This window comes from Oratosquilla oratoria, chromosome 28 (assembly GCF_046742065.1).
Source record: "Oratosquilla oratoria isolate Oo_2021 chromosome 28, ASM4674206v1, whole genome shotgun sequence".
Taxonomy (NCBI): Eukaryota; Metazoa; Arthropoda; class Malacostraca; order Stomatopoda; family Squillidae; genus Oratosquilla; species Oratosquilla oratoria.
Window position 1 is genome coordinate 50207731 of NC_134804.1, and position 21047 is coordinate 50228777.

The window sequence follows — 21047 nt, forward strand, 5'->3', positions numbered from 1 at the left end:
ATGCTAAAAAGTACAAAGTTTGCAAACCGGAATTTTGGAGAATTTATTATGATGGAAGCAGGCGGAGTATAGACGATGCAAACTAAGAAAATAAAACAAACGAAGTGATTTATAGATAATTAGGGTAGTAAATAGAAACATATAGAGGTATACTGTAACAAAGACAAAAGGCAAAGCACCTATAACCTGAACCTGAATGTTGTGTGATTGAAATTATTTTTTGTAGAAACTTGAAGAATGTATATACACTTCCTATAAAATCTCGACATTGACAACAGTGTAACTAACAAGGTCCCTGCAGATTTCTGTATCAATTGAAATTGATTACTACAAAAAATATATCAGGTTTAGACGTTTAGTAAACATGATTTAAAAGTAATCTTGGTCTACCCGATGTATAATTCTCTATAATCAAATAAAAAACTTTAAATGGGTGACTAAAGTATATTTGGACGTGAAATAATCTTATGCTGTACACTTACCAGTTACGATTAGCAACAAGTGTAATATTTGTGGTTATTACATATTAGAAGATTTAGCTAGGTTGAAAAGTAATATATGAGTATATGATAAACTATATATGATAAACTATTACCTTACATTGTCATTCACGTTAACAACTTGATTCGTTTTCTATGAATAGAAGTCTAAGAAAACTTTTGGGGGTGACTAAATTAGAAAAAATTAAAATTCAAAATTTGTGTGTAATAATAAAGTTATATACTAAAAAATAATATTACCACCATAGATTTTTATTATATATATATATATATATATATTTTTTTTTTTTCTGGGGCACAGGTTCTCGCGAAGGCAATTTTGGTTGAAGTCAACTGCGCTGATAGATTTGACTATCTTCAAATGAAGGTTCTTCAGTTTATAAAAGGATTCCTTTTCTTCATGGTTCAGATTATGAACGAAATCATCCATAGTGTCAAGGAAAAAAGAAATGCGCTGATGTGTGCCGACAATTGTTATTCTTGAGGATGTTTCACACTGTTACATCCTCAAGAATAACAATTGTCGGCACACATCAGCGCATTTCATTACACTATGGATGATTTCGTTCATAATCTAAACCACGAAGAAAAGGAATCCTTTTATAAACTGAAGAACCTTCATTTGAAGACAGTCAAATCTATCAGCGCAGTTGACTTCAATATATATATATATATATATATATATATATATATATATATATATATATGTATATATATAATCACAACTGACACCACAGTCGGAAGAAGGAAAGAGTTGAATAAGCGAATCTATATATTTCAATTGCTAACTGTAATCCTCTTTAGTAGTACAAGGCAGGAGGAGGGTGCTATCTTAAATAATAACCTTTTACAAAGGAAAATGGACTAGAGAAGGAGTAAATATTACTACCTTTACTGTATATATATATATATATATATATATATATATATATATACATATATATATATATACATATATATATATATACATATATATATATATATATATATATATATATATATATATGTATATAATCACAACTGACACCACAGTCGGAAGAAAGTTAAACAAGCGAATCTATATATTTCGATTGCTAACTGCAATCCTCTTCAGTAGTACAAAGTGGGAGGAGGATGCTATTACTATCTTAAATAGCAACCTCTTATAAAGGAAAAGGAACTCGGGAAGGAGTAAATATCTACCTTTACTATATATATATATATATATATATATATGGTTAGTGATGATTTGAGGTAATGAAATTTGAAAAATAAGATAAATGAAGTAGTTCTTACCCAAACGAACTCGACTATTGCCGCTGGTGAAGCCCAGTGTGATAGCCTCTTACAGAAGACCTTGATAACGACAACAAACGACCAATTCTGGCGACCACGGGCCTTCTTCTTCCGTGCCGGTAAAGGTGGTAAGTAAATTCTCTATGTTTTGGTACAAAATTCTACGAAACGGCAACCCTGATCGGACGTGTCCGTCGGGCGCGTGGCGCGGTTGGCCGTCAAATTCTGGCGGGCGTGCCCGTGAACGTTGTCCACACGACCGTGTTGATGAACAACTGGGCCTGCCCGACGATGCCAGTAGCGTGTGAAGTGCGGCACGACAAGCATGGCGCGTAGCATTATCAAGAAGAAGATATTGTACACCATGATAATCCCTTTGATGATTTATGAAATTTTTGGCTTGAAGGTCAAGCGCAGGAGCCGATAATTGGTTGGTGTCTGAAGGAAAAGAGGACAAAGAAACGTGGGAGGCGGGAGGGAAGCCTGCTGTGGGTTCACGATGTTAACTTGCGTCTGTCAGTGTCAAGGGTCCAGCTACCGGGCACCGCCTTAGTGGTTTCGCTCGACGAGCACTCGGGTACAATTTGCCCGTTTGCCCGTCAAATGTGCCCGTTGACGGGCATGCCCGCCGATCAGACCCGCTCGTCTGGAAAGGCCTTTGGGTGGTGTTGCGCAGTCTGGCGCCGGCGTTGTGACTTGTTGTTGGCGACAGCAAACACCCTCTCGTGGGTCCATTAGACTTTTATGTTATGACAGTATCTTAATTAATCAGGATCATTATATCAAGTCCTGGGAATCACCAGGTGATTTACAGGGATGGATGGATGGATGGATGGATGGATGGATGGATGGATGGATAGATGGTGGTAGTGGTGGTGGTGGTAGTAGTAGTAGTGGTGGTGGGGTTGGATACAACAGACTAAAATTTGAACAAGCTTGTTTAACTTGCCCATCATCTGGCCGATTTCAGCGCCACCGAATTGTGTGACATCGCCCTTGGCTGTGGGTTTGAATCCCGCACTCCTCTCCGGCTCCCAACAGTGACTGTTACCTAGAAAGCATCATAGGGCAAAGGTGACGGCTTCGGCCGCAGCCACTCTTGGCGTCGGCTTTTCACCTTCTTTTATTCCGTTACTTTCCCTACATCTGTGTGATTCCTCCTTTTCAGTACAGTATTGCCCCTCAAGGTTAGAAATGCTGATGAAGGAAGGTCCAACGGTGGTATTCTTTGGAAAACATATATATAAATCTTACATAAATCCTTGGAAGGGAAAGATTTATATAAGATTTTTTTAAGAATACCACCGTAAGAATCTTACGGTGGTATTCTTAAAAAAATCCTTATATAAATTTTACCCTTCCAAGGATTTATGTAAGATTTATATAAGGAAAGATTTTTTTTTAAGAATACCTCCGCGTTTGAACTTTTACAATTGAAATTATATTTCTATCCACCATTGCCCATGTTCTTGTGGATAAGAATGTCGATACTGTATTTCTATTTTTGTCATGAAAAGTGGAATAGTTATCAATACGACATATCTGTACATTAGGGATTTACACCATAATGATACCAGTGGTGGATAGTAAATAAAAGTGTTGTTTCAATCTTCCAGCGTCCGCTGGAAGCCGATGCCAGGATTGTAGCTTTGCTCGGCATTGAAATTCTACATACAAGCTCTGCATGGGAGTTTATTTCTTTAATGCCCTTTGTGGATTAGTCGGTAAGCATTGGATTTGGTATTTCAGAGACCAGTGCCCGACCCTTGTCGTGAGAGCCAGAGTTGCTTAAACCGCCCAGCGGCTTGCAACAACTGACAGGGATTTGCTCTACCATGGGTTTCTCACTTCCCACTGTGTGGGAATGGAATGGCGAGTTAAGTATATAAGTTACTATGGATAAGTTGCGCCAGGTGAGAATGAGTGACTATTGAAATCATTTTTTTCTTTATCAAACAACGACTGCAATGTCCGAGGGCGACTGATATAGGAAGAAACCAACTAGCTACTGCATACACGTAATTACATACGTGTAGCCACATGGGTTATAAGCATTTGCTAAATCTCTTAGTATCATTTATCGTTTTGAACTCATAAAGGACTAAATAAAACAACATCTTTGACAAGCTTCCATTCTTCGTGACACTATGTTGAAAATAATATTCATAATTACATGTCATTCATCATCTACAAATGTTAGAATACCACAGAGAAATATATGATAAACCGGTAAGAATATAATGATAATAATAATAATAATAATAATTGTGATAATAATCATTATATTTTTTTCCTGAACTAAAATTAAATATTTGTTTTATGTACAAGGATGTGGTATTGCGACTAGGCAATGGCTACTTGGAACTACAAAAGCTCATATGTATTAAGTTTTACAATGACAACCACGAAACAGGGGTTTCTACTGTTGTTATATATACAAAAGGAAATTTTAGGAAAACATTGGATACGGACTAAGATCTATGTGTGTCAGAAAAGAGAGATAGAGAGTTGAGATAGAAATATAGATGGAGAGAGACTTTGTATTTCTTTATCGTTAACCAGCGTTTCTATCTTTGGAAACAATAACACGTAGAAGATCTGGAGTCAGAGATACAGTTAGAGAGAGATATAGATAGGTAGATACATGTATAGATAGATAATTAGGTGGATAGAGAGGAGTAAAAGAGAATGAGTGTGTGTGTGTGTGTGTGTGTGTGTGTGTGTGTGTGTGTGTGTGTGTGTGTGTGTGTGTGTGTGTGTGTGTGTGTGTGTACGTGTGTGTTTGTGAGGCAGATAGAATCATATGATCACGACAGACAAAAGCTGAAGAGGACAGACCTACTCACACAACACCTACTATAGCTAATCTACGTCACAATATTCGCAAAAAGACTCCAATATTCATCCTTCTTGCCATTTTTCTGTTATACATACATACATGCATGCATATGTATAAATATACATACGTACGTATGTATATCACTGCCCCCTACTCGAGTTTGATGTAACTCATTGCCCTGGAGAATGGAATACCCTTGGTAAGGGAGTTTGAATTATGAGGATAGGTGGTTATTGCCATATGCCCGTGGATTAAAAAGAGAAAACAAGGTGAAAATCCATGTGAACAAGTTGTATAGACACGGTAAAGGAAACATGGACTGGAGGTGAAGCTTTTATTCCTGACGTTTCGTCTATCGACTATCCCTTTGAGAAAGTCGATAGAGGAAACGTCAGGAATAAAAGCTTCACCTCCAGTCCATGTTTCCTTTACCGTGTCTATACAGAAAATAAGGTCTTCCGAATTCGGCTTAAAAGGAGGGTACAGGACCGTGTAGTTTCTTGTGTCAGATGACGAAGAGTTACCCCCTCACATCTTCATCCCACGGAAGCTGAGAAAGTTGTCTGTAGATGATAAGGGATTGGTGAGTCCCATTCTTTTGGAGAAAGGCGTGGTATGGGGGAGGAGGTAGGATAAGGTGTTTCGTTTTTAGACCCTACAGTGATTTTTTCTTCTTTTTTTTGGGGGGGAAGTCCGTTATGGTAGGATTTTTTTTCTTATTATTTAAAACAACACCGAGATTCCATCCCCTGTGACCAGGCTTCTTAGCACAGTGGAGAAACTTCGATGAAACAGAAGACAGTTCGAACTCGAGTAGAGTATACATATATGCATGTCGACGTACGTTTGTGATCTGAGTTTGTGTACAATAAATCCCCTATGTAATGTGTGTGGACATAAAATGGCTTTCCACTCGTCTGCGAACAAGAGAACTTCTTGAAGACGTCTGTTCTGTGTTGATTTGAATGCCATCGTTAAAACTGCATTTGACGTCTGTCTTGCACGTTTCTGTTCGCAAAGACAATGAGGTCAATATTTGTTGATATTGGTATTCTGCTTGATTAGCATTTTTTCTAGAATTGGGCTTTTTTTTTTCTAGGTAGTGCATGTTCGTGTGCATATTTTTTTCTTGAACCAAACGTATTTATAAATATTTCTATCTAAGTAGTTCATCTACACTTATCCGATGCATTTAATCTACCTCTATCGCTCCTAACCCAAAACTGTTTATCCCTTAATTAAATGCTTCAAAAATGCATTAGTTTTGGTAAATCGTTATGTATAAGGTGTCCTTTGTCATTGAGGTCTTCCCTCTCAGGGCCTTAGCCTTTGTCTAGGCGAAGGCGACCCAACGTTTCACTCAACTCTCGACGCCTTTGTGCAAGGACGCCGCCGAATCGGAACGCGGACGGGGACGAAAGGCCGGGAACGCGTTCTTTCACTGATCGTCCCGCGCGGAGTTTGGAAATCGACTGAGTGACGACATGACGTAATGTGTGAAAGCAAGAGTCGTGTTATTTCAACCACTTAGGTCGTCTCGTTTTCTGTTCCTTTGGATTTATGCATTTACTTATTCACTTATTCATTCATCTGTTTATTCATTTATCTATATATTTTTGTTGTATTGATAAGTCAGAAAACACATCTCACAATGACGACAAGAATTTCAGTTGAAATATTGATGAATTTTTTGTTTTCTTTAAGTTTCCATTGGTTGTATTGTGCTTTATTTGATTTAGCAATTAGTGGCTTTGAACGTTTATCCAAGTTTTTTTTATACGATTAAAATATGTCTTTACGACGATACTCATAATGTTTAGATAATTACAGTAAAGAATGAATTTATATAAAGAACAATAATAATTTTTCCCAGCTATGAGGTTAATTTGATATCCAAAGGTAGGAATACATATACATACATATATTTTATATATATATATATATATATATATATATATATATATATATATTTACTCAAGCACACACACACACACACACGCACACACACACGCGCACACACACACATACACACATCGACACAGGCACACACATACAAGTATATATATATATATATATATATATATATATATATATATATATATATATATATACATGTATGTATATTGCACATGGTCTACGAGGTTAATATTGTATATTTTCTTGCCATTGAAACTCAAAACCGCACAGTATTCTTTTGTGTATGCTAATTAACACTTTTTGTTCTTGTTGGCTGGTCTTTAACATTAGCTATTCCTCTTCTATTTTCATTTTGCTTTCCAAAATTCTCTAGCACCTCCTTGAGGAGGTGAGGAATGTCGAGTCCATTTGGCATCTTCGGCTGGGGTTGAATCTCGGACTCTCTTCTCTTGTGTGAGTGTCCGCCTCTCCTCGTCGTCTCAATGCAGCTGCATGAAAGCTGGACATTGCAACGCCTGATGCCGGTTGCCTGAAGGCCGCGGGTTTTCTGCAAGAGACCAGGGGCAACAGATTTGTAGTATCTGTAGTGTCCTCAATTCCATTTGGTTTTACGGTCTGACTGGGTCCAGTACTAAGGGATTGTCTTGGTACCTCTTCTTCGTAGAGATATCAGCCTTATACATTTACAAGTATATGTGTACGAGTATGCAATACATATAAATGCATTCCAGTCAATAATATCTTATAGTTGTATTCACTGCTTCGAATACGTGTTTCATTAAAATTCCAGTCCTTTGTCAGTTTTGATGTGTCTATAAACTCCCTTTCCCGGAGGCTTTAGTCACTTGTCTCAAACGGCTATTTTCTCCTCATTTTATGTCCTTTTTTGAACATCAGTTCGATCTTCGTCCCATGCAATGTCCCAGCATGGCTTCAATTTCCCCCTTCCTTGTCACGTTTATAAGCCACAATCTTCCACTTCAGAACACATTTCCACCTTTCTCCTGCTTGTTGTGTACAAAGTCCTGAACTTTATGAGACATACCTTTATGCTTGTATTCTTATTCTTTAATTCTTCCTCAAGCACGACTTCATCAGCGACCTGCGTATTTCTGGCTGATGCTGTCATGTAGCACCTCGCCCAGTTATGTCGATTTGTCTTTAAGTCCGCGACAAGTTAGTTCAAGGTGATAGTCACCGTGGCGACACTTCTCGCCTTAACACCAGTTAACACCTAAAAAACACACACATACATATATGTATTTTTACTTTTGTATTTCTCCCTTGCACGTGGTTCCTTCATGCTAAGGATCAGTCTATTTATTTATTTTTTTCTTATTATTATAATCCTTTGTGTAAACCTCTTACCCTCACGCGGCAGCAAAGTGTCATGGCCCATCTTCATAACCCTTTTCTGTAACAATTGACACTTTTTTTTTTCATTTATCCTGGCTGCCGGAAACGAGGCCAACATATCGTGGCGGGACTCCAAAAACGAGGTTCCGTCGATTAGTCTCCGTTTTCTATACCAGAAACCCAACCATCGCAATGACGTTCCATGAACAAGACACAAAGTTTCAGTTTACAGGCCTTACCCGCTAGACTGTGGCGTTGCATCTAAACCTTCTCTTTCAGATATATTCATGCATGTGGTACCCGTTTCCTTTGCGAAAAATATTCTAAAAAAAAATTAATAATCCGAATTGCGTTATAACGTCCGTTAGAGTAACACTGACTCTTCATTGTCTTTCATGAATATACATATTTTTTTTTTCTATTTCGACTCGTGAACGCCTTTGTGGACGCGCGACACCCCGCGTCTTCTTCTTCTTCTTGAAGAGAGAGAGAAATATACAGTTCAGGTGTCGAGGCGTGCACGTTTCCACCACTGAAGGAGGTTCCCCCACTGACCAGCTTCCGCCAACACCACAAGGCTGGCGATATACGTGTTCCGCTGGCCATCCGTCCCCGAAGATTCTTCAGGTGTGTAGGTCGACGATCACTACTTGCAGGTGTGCAGGTCGATTGTTTTGCTACACTTCTTACACTCGACGTAGCAACACCAGTGGAATTTGCAGTTGCATCTTTCCTGGATCGTCACCTTCTGCGAGTTGTAGCCTCGCCCGCAGCACAAAAGCGAGCAACCATCCATGCCCTTGGACGTCCTGTTGCAGATGCGGCCGTGGGTTCCTGAAAGAACACGGAGACGTGTAAGAATAATGTACTCAATCACGAGTTGTTCGGTTGTTCGAACTCTAGGTAAAAACTCCCTGACAACTTTACATGCAGCTCGTTATAGCTTGTCAACTATTCTGTTATATCTTACTTGTATTCTTCTTTCACATTGTTTAAACAGTCTATGTACATAATTATTGACTGCAATAGGAAACATACTGTGGGAATCACGTTGTCTAAATCACATCTTGTCACTATACCCTCATGCAACCACCCTCACCTGTATTCTTCTTTCACATTGTCAAACAGCCCATTTACATAAGTATTGACAGCAATAGGAAACATACTGTAGGAATCACGTTGTCTAAATCACATCTTGTCACTATACCCTCATCCAACCACCCTTCCCATTCCAAACGGCTCTCAACAGGATTGCCTGACCCAACTCGACCTGACTCAGCCAAGAATACTGTTGGCGTTCCCTTCGTTTACCCAACCGAGGGTTATCTGTTGCAGAGAGCCTTGTGGTCAGGAACAACACCAGAGAACCGTTCCACGTGCCCATATAGCTAGATTTGATGCTGCGATATTGCAGGAGGATCTTAATAAAGTGTTTGCATGGTCGGAGAAATGGCAAGTGGACTTCAATATCTCAAAGTGCAGTGTGTTAAACGTAGGATTACACAACCCAGCTAACAAGTATAACTTAGATTATGTCATATTAAAGAAAACAGAATGTGAAAAGAGCTTTGGTGTGTTAGCCAGGAATAAGGCTAACAGGGCGTTAAGATTTATTGCTAGAACGGTTCTAAACAAAAGTGCAGAGGTAACCACTAAAACCTATCTAGCGAAAGTTAAGCCCATCCTTGACTATGCGGTGCTGTTTTGGTCTTTGTCCTATAGAATGGATATTAATTAGAATCAGTTCAGAGGAGAATGACCAGATTTATATAAGGGCTTAGAATTTTACTATACATTTTGGAAAAACAAAGAGTGCGGGGTGATCTAATAGAAAGGCTTTAACAAGAGCAATGCAGGTAAGGTCATCATATTAAGACAGCAGGGCAGGACTTGTAGCAATGGGTTTTAATTGGACAAATTTAGATTTAAGATGGAAATAGGTAAGAACTGGTTTACCGACAGAGTAGTTAACGAATGGAATAGACCAGTGGTGGGGAACCTGCGGCCTTCCGGGTCATCAAATGCGGCCTTCTGCGGCCTTTGATATACATATTATTAAAAGAATATATATTATTTATTATTTAAAAAGTACATTATTTATTATAAAAAGGGATAAAATAATTGAAAAAAAGAAATAATTGGTTCATGTCGGCCTCTATGTGGGACGATGAATTGTAAGGTGGCCTTCATGCACAAAAAGGTTCCCCACCCCTGTAATAGACCTAGGAACTAAGTTGTAAGCGCTGAAACAATTGGTTGTTTTAAGAGGAGATCAGATAACTTTAAGGATAGGAATGACAGGTGATAAGGGGCATGATACTACCTAATGTAGGCCTTATGGTCTCTTGCAGTCTCCTCCATTCTTATGTTCTTATGTTGATGTTCACGAATTATGCTGGTAACAAGGCCGGACTAGTGGCCGAGGTTTTAAAACCTTTTGCCAGCCTTGGCGAACGCTCTCTACTATTATGAAATAACTTCTATCAGAAAATAACTTCAGTAGCTATACTTACGGAAACTATATTTTATAGATTATCTATTAAGACACCTAGTGGTAGACAGTGTTCGCCAGGTATGGCGAAGTTTTGAAAGCACGACCCTAAGTCTCACGGAGCAGTCGCTAGTTTGATACATTTATTCCTCTCTAAATCCTATGATTTTCTAAAGGGACTTGGCCCTAAAGACGTTCAGACACTTCTCTAAGCCTGCATTTAGTGTTCATGTCACACAGCCGTACAGCAAGACAGAAAGCATCAACGAGTTGAACCCAAAATTAGGATCTTAGTCCCCTTGCATAAGTATCGACGACTCCATATGTTCTGATTAAGCGAGACCATAGCACCATGATCAATACCAACTCTATACTACCAAGGAATGTTAATCTTCCCAATATATCAATGCCCTTGCCACATGCAAAGACAAACTGAATTATGTCTTACAGATAAGCCTTCAATGTCTGGACCTTGGTCTTATTTCCAGGACACCTGGAGTCCCAGTAATCTTGGCTCCATGAAAAAGGAATTAGTCTAGATTCACTCAAGTGAAACTCACAGTCGGATCTTTCCAAGATGACTAACAATAACTCTTAGAGCTTACCATCCTGTATTTTGTTAATTATCTCAAAGATCGTATGTGCGAGGAATTTTCTCATTATGTTTTATAGTACCTTTACCTCTCGCTTTGTCAGCTAGAAGGATCTTCTTAAAGACTCCAAACATCTCTACCCATCAGGTCAAGCACAGACGCTCCTCTACTTACGAACATTCGACTTACGAACTTTCAGACATAAAAAAACCTCAAGCCTAATTTACCAGTTTCAAATGTAAGAAACCCACCACTGAAATATTAGTATTACAATTTATTTTTGTTTTATGTACCATCAGTAATATGCTTTAGGATAAGAAAATATGTATTGACTTTATATCATACTAATGCATGTAGATTGCATAAAATGATGTTGAGCACCGACTTACGAACGTTTCGAGTTACGAACGACCGCTCGGAACGTAACTCGCTCGTAAGTCGAGGAGTGCCTGTACCTTCAACCTCCACATTCCCATACTTACCGAGAGAACCAATGGTCGGATCAGCGGTGCAATAATCGGGTGACGAGGCCATGTACACCAGGTCCTCTGCGGTGGGCACGTTAAACTGCCGATGCTTGACCTGCAACTTCCCTCGCCGATTGATCTTGACCTCTGTGGCCCCGTCGTACTTCTCCTTCAGCCAATCGCCTTTTGGGGTGTGAGAAAGCGAGAATCAGGACTACAGAAACGCGTGTAGATAAGTTCTTATTTCTCCAGTCCAGGAGCACAGCTTATATAAGGCACTATGCTGTAGCTAACATCAGTTAATTCAATTCAGCTAAAGGGAGGTACACGAACTGAAATAGGACTTGATTCACTAAGATGGTTATCCTTATCTATTTTCTTTCCCTCTGTTGAACAAAACCACCTGTTATTGATAAGAACAAAATCTACCAACCTTGTCACCATGTGAAAAGAATTAATCATTGCGCCCTTCTACAAACACCAAATATAAGATAAGATTTCCGAGGTCCTACAGGATAACACCCAAAATTCTATAACCTACTAATGTCACTACATATACCACATTCTACATATATACATACAAACATACATACATACATATACAAAAGGCTTTTTTCCCCTTACAAGGGAGGTAGCCCCCAAAAAACAAAGGGATAAAAACCACTCCCACCCATTCCATCTCCATATAGTCCACTCCCATCCACCCCTCCTTCCTCCCTCTTATCTTGGCTCCTCCTGGATGACGGGTCATCCCTGCGACTCGGCCACATTCCAAGTGATAGAAATCGTAACTGGTTCCTATGAACAAGGGAATGGTAAGCTTATATACTCACATTGACTGCTTGATTGAATAACTCTGCCCGCGGGACGACCTCAGCCCACAGCTGTGCGGCACTATATAATCTAGAGCCGAAGAAACTACTAACTGCACTGCGGGATCTCTTTTGTACATCACCCTCGTAGTACAGCTGGTAGCGTCCTCGGTTCAAGATGGTATTGTGCCGCACTGTCGAGGGTTTGAATCCCGTAAACATAACTATCGAATCAAGTAATGAGCTCACATCTACTATAAAAGAGTTTAATCCAGAATCTTTTAACACACACCTGAAAATTTCATTTTGATGATAAAGGTGGTTACTGAATGCGGATGTAACATATCTATGTCATGGGTAAACATTACTGGAATGCTCACCTGCCACAGGTATATTAAAACCTAAACTTAATAGTTTATATATTCCCGGCACGATACTCCTAGATTATCTTCCCAAATTCCCGTGAAAAAGAAATCTGTTCCCAACAAGACACCTTCGCAACTCCAATATGATAACACTTATTCCCAACATTCTTGTAACTACCTCCTCCTATTCCCACAATGATTTATCAATTTCGACTTGATTCTCATCTATTAATTGCCCAAAATACCCTTATTTCCATATAAGGACATTCCTAGTTAATGGAGAGGTGCTCTGTTTTTGGTAGGGTAATTCTCTACTCGAGGAAGGTCATTATTTTACTCCAATTACGACATTCATATGCTCTGAGAAAGGTACTTTCTTGTTCTCTGAGTGCCTTCCCTAACAATATACCAAGGGTTTCTCCCCCGTTTAAGGGAGGTAGCTAGGTCAGTGGCACGCACCCACTCCCACCTATTCCACTCCCACCCATTCCACTCCCATCCACCACCCTTGTGTCCCTCTCACCTTAGCTCCTAGTGGATCTTCCACAACTCGGCATAATCCTCACCAACGTACCGGAAATCTAATCCCAATATGGCGTCTGTCGACTCCCAGAGCAGCATCCCCACACAACTCCTGGTGCCACTATTGGCACAAAACTCACCTACTTCCCGGAATGGTGCCAACTGCTGCCAGCAGGTGATCAGGGAGCAGGACCCAGACACTCCGTGACACTTGCAAGTCACCCGGGTCTTCCGGATCACTGCCTGTGTCAGGAAGGAAACACGTGTCAGAAGTGGCTGTTAGAATCTAGACGATAACAGTTAAACGGAGTATTCTTCACTGGATTCAGTTCTGCCTGATAACAGACGTTTTTATCTACTTGAGAGGTACGAAATAGATAAAAGATATCTCAATTCAGATGGGCTCGGGGTTAGAGTTTCCCAAACTTTTCTAATAAATGACCCCTTTCAGTAGTAAATATATCTTAATGAGAAGAATTTATTTATTTATATATATTTTTATTTTTTTATTTTTTTGGTACAAGCAAACCAATACGCGGTTCTTTGTGGCTGAATGCACATACAGTTGGACCATCCATGACCCCTCAATAAAGGCTCATGACCCTTTGGGGGGTCATGACCCACAGTTTGGGAACTCATGGTACGGATGCTTACTCTGCGGCCAGCCTCGTTGTTGTGGAGGTTCATAAGCTTGCGTCCTTGCTTGAGGGATCCCCGCTTGTAGTTCTTCTCTCGCTCGCGTACGTCCACGAAGCCTTGTGTGAATCTGAAAGACGAAATACGTTTATCAAGGGAGAACTATCACCGAATGAAGGAAGATGTTCCTTTATTATGTTGGTGCTCAAATCTTGGTCTCAATCCTGCGTGTGAGGAACATTTTAGTAATATTAGCAAATACTATAATTATGTTTATGTGTTAATATGTGTATTGGTTGGTATTACTCATGACTGTTTCTGGTCCCTTGAACCACTACGTATGTTGTCTGCGTAACTTAGTGTGGAGTAACAGTCTAATGAGGACCAGAATGGAAATTAGTTTACATGCTTTTTTGTGTTTTTCTCGGCAATTGTAATTGTAACTTTGAACTATGTGTTTTTTTATTATCTGTATTTCATGTATTTGATTTATTGCCGAATAAAATGGTTGTTGTTGTTGTTGTTGTTATTATTATTATTATTATTATTATTATTACTATTATTATCATTATCATCATTATTATTATCATTATTATTATCATTATTATTAGTCTTCAGGAATGGAATACCAACATGAGAGGAGACGGGTTACTTGAAGGGAGGGGTGGGTGAGTGTTGAAACAAGGGGAGGAAGACCCCAGGAGGGAACGGCCATTGAAATGGGGGTGGATGCTCCCTTGGGCGAATGGCCCTGGTGAAAGGTAGTGTGTACTTAGTGGGAAATGGACTCGAACTCGGACAGAAGACGTCCGGCCCGTGGAAGCTTCTTGTCAGAGCCGCCATGGCAAGTACTGACTTGACTCAAAAATCAACAAATATAGATCCTAAGATTTTTTTTATAACAATCTAAACTGTTATGGTAAAAACTGCATCATGAAAATAACGTGTCAGTTTTACTGGGCGAGTTAATCGTTTGAAAAACAAACAATCAAACAAACAAACAAAAACAGTCCGTTTTTTAATTTCATAATTTCATACGGTCCTCGAATGATGTAAATATCCCAGATGGCACTCGGCAGGAAAAAGGTTCCCCACCCCTGAGTTACCCTATGGCCCTGTTCACACTAGCGGTTTGAACCGCGGCGGTTCAATTACATTGTCAGTCAATGTGGGCGTTCAGACACAATCGCACACTTTTTCCTTGACATTAAGCGGTATCACCGCGGTTTCCGCGCGGTTCAAACCGCTAGTGTGAACAGGGCCTGAGGAGAGAACGGGTAAAGACGAAGGAAGGATGTTTGCTGTGATGTATATCAGGGAGAAGAGGAGATCTCTTTCGGGAGAATGGTAAAGCCTAGTTGACACAGGACTAGTTTTAGTACCAACTAGTGATAGTTGCAAGTTAACTTACCCGGCAAGTAAATGTTCACACTAGGATAGTTTTGAGGCAAGTTGACTAACTTTCCTTTGACGTTGGGCAAGTAGAGGGATAGCTTACTAGTCGCTAGCACTAGCGGCTACTAAACTAGCCCCGTGTCAACTAGGATTTACGGAAGCGCGTCGAGCACAGAATTATCTGTAGCGGGAAATGATCAGAGCTGGGCGCGTTCCTCGTTGCGTTCTTATGTGCGTTCCTCGGTGTCCTGACTGGCATGACTTTGCTCAGAACCCAGAGGAACGCGCCTAGGAACGCACCCAGGAATGTATACAATAACGCACCAAGGAACGCGCCCAGCTCTGGTCCGAATGATCTCGCAAAGGAGGAGGATGCACTGAGGGGGGACAACTATACCCGTGGGAAAGATGTTCCTCAGGGGGAATGGGCACGGGTGGGAGGATCAACACAGGGGAAATGCCCCGGGGAGGGAAGAGAATCTACTGAGGGAGAGGAGGGGCGGCTACGTGAGTGGTGGGTGTAGTCCGGGGGGGGGGGGGAAGATGTACGAAGTACATGAGAAAGTACCCCCCGGGGGGGAATGTCGAAAGAAACCCGGATGTAGTACTCTGGGAAAACTGACCATAGTAAAAGGGAGGGTGGGAAAAGGGGGGTTTAGGGGTGGAGGAAGAGGAGGAGGAAGGGAGGGGAGGAGGAGGAAGGGAGGGGAGGAGGAGGAGGAAGGGGAGGGGGGAGGGGAGGGGGGAGGGGAGGAGGAGGAGGAAGAAGGGGAGGAGGAGGAGGAGGAAGAAGGGGAGGAGGGAGAGGGTGGGAGGGTAATGGGTATGGGGTAATTAAAGTCTATACTCATGGTGAAGGGACCATCCATGAAGAAGAGGAGTCTGTGGGTTTGATGGAAGGTGAGAGGACAAGGAGAGGATAAAGGCAAATGAGGAAGGGAGGTTAGGTCACTGGGGAAGGAAAGGAGGCCAAGAAAGGGTGATAAGGAGCTGGCGGGGTTGTCATGTGTTTATTGGCTGTGTATTCACCAACCATTACTCCGCGACCACTTAATGAATAAATTTTGGGGAAAAAATTCAAGTGATTCTTTTCGTCTGTGTGGAGGTCAGGAAGCACACAGGACAATTCTCATACTATCCTGGATTATTCGATAATTTGAAAGAAAATAAAATACCAGTGGTTACTGAAAGGTATTATTCTTCTTCTTCTCAAGGACTTACTTATATCCGTACTCGACGTTGTCTCCACATCCTCCCCAGATCCATTCCTTGTTGAGATCGCGAGGTCGTCTGGCTCGGGAGCATCCACAGGTGGAGAGTTGTCCGTCGCGACACGCTCGCGAGACACTATTGACCACACCCGCGCTGGCGACGGCGTGAGCAAACGCCGCTTCTCTGCTCGCTGAAAAAGACAAAAAACGAGTTTTGATTTGGTACAATAAGAAGGGTTCTGTGTATACAAGGTGTCTTAACAGTGTTACTTGAGTCAGATGAAGGGCGTGAAAAGATGCTTAAAGTAAATAGTGTCTTACGGTGGTATTCTTAAAAAAATCTTTCCCTTCCAACGATTTATATAAGATTTATATAAGGAAATATTGATATAGTTTTTAAGAATACTACAGTAAGATTCTTACGGTAGTATTCTTAAAAAAAACTTTCCCTTACAAGGATTTGTATAAGATTTATACAAGGAAATATTTATATAAAGAAAGATTTTTTCTTTAAGAATACCGCCGTAAGATTCTTACGGTGGTATTCTTAAAAAAATCTTTCCCTTCCAAGGATTTATGAGATTTATATAAGGAAATATTTATATAAAGAAATATCTTTTCTTTAAGAATACCACCGTAAGATTCTTACGGTGGTATTCTTAAAAAAGATATTTCCCTTCCAAGGATTTATATAAGATTTATATAAGGAAAGATTTATATAAGGAAATATATTTTTTTAATAATACCACCGTTAATTCCTAAAGAGTAATGAGCCAGACTAGGGAGTTCTCAACCTGTCTTGCGTCACGTATCCCAAACTCATGTAATGCTGTGCCTTGGCCTCCTGAGGATTAGTTCAACATTGAAGAATATCGCTAAGCATCCACAAAATACTACTTGTTTTCGGTTTTTAGCACATGTGAGACTGCCTTTCGTCACATATCCTAGACTTATGAATAGCTGTTCCTTGGCCTCCTGAGGATTAGTTCAACATTGAAGAATATCGCTAAGCATCCACAAAATACTACTTGTTTTCGGTTTTTAGCACATGTGAGACTGCCTTTCGTCACATATCCTAGACTTATGAATAGCTGTTCCTTGGCCACGTGAGGATTAGCTCAACTCTGAAGAATATCGCTAAGCATCCACGAAATACTTTTTGTTTTCGGTTTATAACACTACTTGTGAGACTCAGAGGAACTCCAAGGGGTTATGCTTTCCAGGATAAGAACTACTTTTCTATTACTTAGTAAACATGTAGTAAGCGCTGAAACTATCAGTTGTTTTAAAAAACGATTAGACAACTTTTTGGATGGTGATGACGGGTGGTGATGGATACGGAGCTGCCTAGTGTAGGCCTTATGGTCTCCTGCAGTCTCCTTCATTCTTATGTTCTTCTGTTCTTCAGGCGATGCTGAACGATGATGTTATCATCAAATAATTTTATTCATCTAAAGAGGCCTTTGACAAGAAAAAGATATGGGGGTCTCGGTACTGAATATGTCTATTTCTTTTGGGGAATAACCGTGTAGTTAGCGCTGAAACTATTGGTTGGGGATGGTGGTAATGAACATGGAACTGTCTTGTGTAAGCCTTATGGTCTCTTGAAGTCTCCTTCATTCTTATGTTTTTATGTTCATATGTTGAGTATTTGCTTCTCAGACAAGTGAAGCAACTTTGTAAAAAAAGAAAAAAAAAATCTACTCCAGCGCTGAGGGAAGTGAGAAACTATAACTTTCTTGGCAGCTGTACAACGTTGCAGACTCTGGTTAGGATTGGAAGTGGCTGTGATGAGAGGACGCCAAAATCTAGGATTTAAAGTTTCGAACTCATACAATTGCTGAATTATGGTGTGCGCACGCCGTAGGCTTTCTTTGTGTTGTATTAAACTAATATGTTTCCTGCATAAAATTCACCTTTCAATGCGTTATCACACTGGGCTATTTTTCCTCCAACCTCCGATTGGTCGGCCGTACCGTCCACCTCCAGCTCTTTTTCCGCCGTAAAATCAATGTGGCAAACTGTTTTGTTTTTTCAACAAAAATACATAAAATGTTATTTGATATGCTGAAGGGAAATAATTTTCCTACAGCATATCAGAAGCCTTGCCGAAAGCTGCGGGATTCAAATCTGCTCCAACAATCGGAGGAAAAATAGCTCAATGTGATAACGCCTTTAGAGGTGAAAATATTGGGAACAGCTAGAACTGGGAGATGGGAACTGAAGAATGATGATGGTAAAGTGGTATGAAATGTCGAAATGGTGGTATGAAATGTCGAAATGGTGGTATGAAATGTCGAAATGTTGGTATGAACTGTCGAAATGGTGGTATGAAATATCGAAATGGTGGTGTGAAATGTCGAAATAGTGGTATGTGGGCAAAAATATAGGACAAGGTCATGGCACACCAGGCTAGCATGCTACTTGCTTTTGCTCCTTGGTTTGAGTAGCAACGACTTCGGTTGCAATGCTCTAGACTTCCGTAAGAACATCTCGACAATGTGTCTAACATTCGTATTCTAGGTTTAACTTCATCATTCAGCGTTTTGCTATATGACACATAAGTAATTTGATATTTGGAATATTGAAAAACAAAAGATCGTAACCGAAGTCGTTTCTACACAGACGAAGTAGCAAAAGCAAGTAGCATGCTAGCGAGAAATGCCTAGTGCTAGATAGATGGTGCTACTGAACTTGTGAGAGCATTTGTACTTTGTTGGTAATAACATCACAAAGATTACAAAGGAAAATCATACCGACAGGAGACCTTTTGGTCCATAACTAAGTTGGAGGTGTAGACAAATAGGTGGAAGAGGTGAGGGAAAAGTTGGGCAGTAGAAATGAGGAACAATAGAAGCTAAAAGTGATGTATATGTTTTTTGTTTTTTTTTGAGTGGTGAAAGTTGAGGAGAGAGAGAAATAGGAAGGGAGGGAAGAAGGAAGGAAGGGAATGGAGGAGGAAAAATGAGAGAGGGAGGGAAGAAGAGGAGAGAGGGAGAGGGAAGAAAAGAGAGAGGTAAGGAGAAGATGAGGGAGAGAAAGAAAGAATAAGGGAATGGGGAAGGAGAGAAGAAAAGAAGTAGATAGAGAGGGAGGGGAGAGACAGGAAGTGGGGAGGGAAGGAAGAAGAGAGGAAGGTGGGAGACAGGGGGGGGGAAGAGGAGGGAAGAAGAGAGGGAGGGAAGAAGAGAGGGAAGCGAGACAGGGGGAAAAGAGGAGGGAAGAGGAGAGGGAGGGAGAAGGAGAGGGAGGGGGAAGACAGAGGGGTTGGTGAGTGATTCACTTGTTCCCTAATTGCAACATTGCATGACTACGAATCCGGCCGGACCCCACGACTATAGCCTAAATTGTACCTATACCTACGGAGGGTACTTACGAAAACACCCTCACGCACGGTCACGTGAACGATTACACTTAACTACGCACAGTCACTCCGTTTTCTTCCGAAAATGTGTTGACAGTAAAACAATGGGTCGTTTCAGCTTCATTTCAGCAATCAGTCATTTCAGTTCTGGACGTATTTTTCGTACTTTTAGTCGTCAAGTACCCTCTGTCTGTTCGTCCTTTTCTTTGTTTAAAAATTCTTGGAACTGTTTTGAGTTGAGTAACCGAAATAAGGCGGTTAAGGAAATTCCTGTATTGCTCTCGATTTCAATATATAATCTGCCCTTACAGTTGGTTTAGGTGTATATGTGTTTAAGTATGTATGTATGTGTATATGTATGTATACACGTATGTATGTATGTATACACGTATGTATGTATATATGTATATACTCGTATATGTATGTATGTATGTATGTATGTATGTATGTATGTATGTATGTATGTATGTGTTCATGTATGTATGTATGTATGTATGTATGTATGTATGTATGTATGTATGTTTTTATGTATGCATATACTCGTACATATATGTATGCATGTATGTAGAAATATGTGTGTATATATGTATGCACATGCCCATCCAAATCCTTCCCTTTGTCTCAGTTACTTGTAGATTAAAGGTCACCCCTGTTTCCCGCCATACCATTCGTTTCATAGTCAATGCAGCATGTCACAGCACCTTCACATCAGAGCCCGGCTGCTGAAGATGGTTTACCCCCACCGCTTCACTTCATGAACACCCTACCCCCTTCTCTCTCTCTACAATTTACATGGCAGACTAGAAGAAATCCTTTCGGATTGCGTCAGTTTCTAATCCATTCACAAATACTATACAATCTCGCATATCTAGGTTATTACTACAATTGAGGGTTTGTCCGTAGGTTGTTCGCCTTGTTAACGTCCCCCGGCCCATTTAACAAAAAACTTTTCCGTTCAGTAGCCCACGAGTGTAGTATTGTTGGCTAAGAACTTGTTTCACAAACTTACATCCTCTCGATCTATTCCTGTTTGGGATTACCTTCCCGCTTTCCCTCGTCTATGGGATACAGAGAGACGTTTCAGTTAGAACTAAGAAAGCAACAGTCTCCACTATACCAAGACATCAGTCTTGCTCAAGCACAGTTCAGGTTTCCCTTCCTCAATCGCTGATGGATTACAAATGACTACAAAGGCGGAGCATGCCGACAGGAGACCTTTTGGTCCATAACTAGGTCGGATGTGAAAAAAATATATAATGATAAAAAAATAAAAATTGTAATAATATAAGTTATAATGAATAAAA

The 21047-nt window shown here is 40.3% G+C and overlaps 1 protein-coding gene across 1 annotated transcript in view; it reads right to left on the bottom strand.

Annotated features, from left to right (window-relative positions):
• Positions 1 to 6761: 6761 nt before the first annotated feature.
• The window catches only part of LOC143040417 (protein Wnt-5b-like), a 136513-nt gene continuing 122227 nt past the window's right edge, over positions 6762 to 21047 (bottom strand). Inside the window, exons 4-8 of the mRNA XM_076211479.1 lie at positions 16390 to 16570; positions 13792 to 13903; positions 13278 to 13380; positions 11454 to 11621; positions 6762 to 8721 (exon numbers count right to left, since the gene is read on the bottom strand). Of these exons, the coding sequence (XP_076067594.1) occupies positions 8534 to 8721; positions 11454 to 11621; positions 13278 to 13380; positions 13792 to 13903; positions 16390 to 16570 (752 nt within the window). The 3' untranslated portion in view covers positions 6762 to 8533. The remainder of the gene's footprint in view (positions 8722 to 11453; positions 11622 to 13277; positions 13381 to 13791; positions 13904 to 16389; positions 16571 to 21047) is intronic.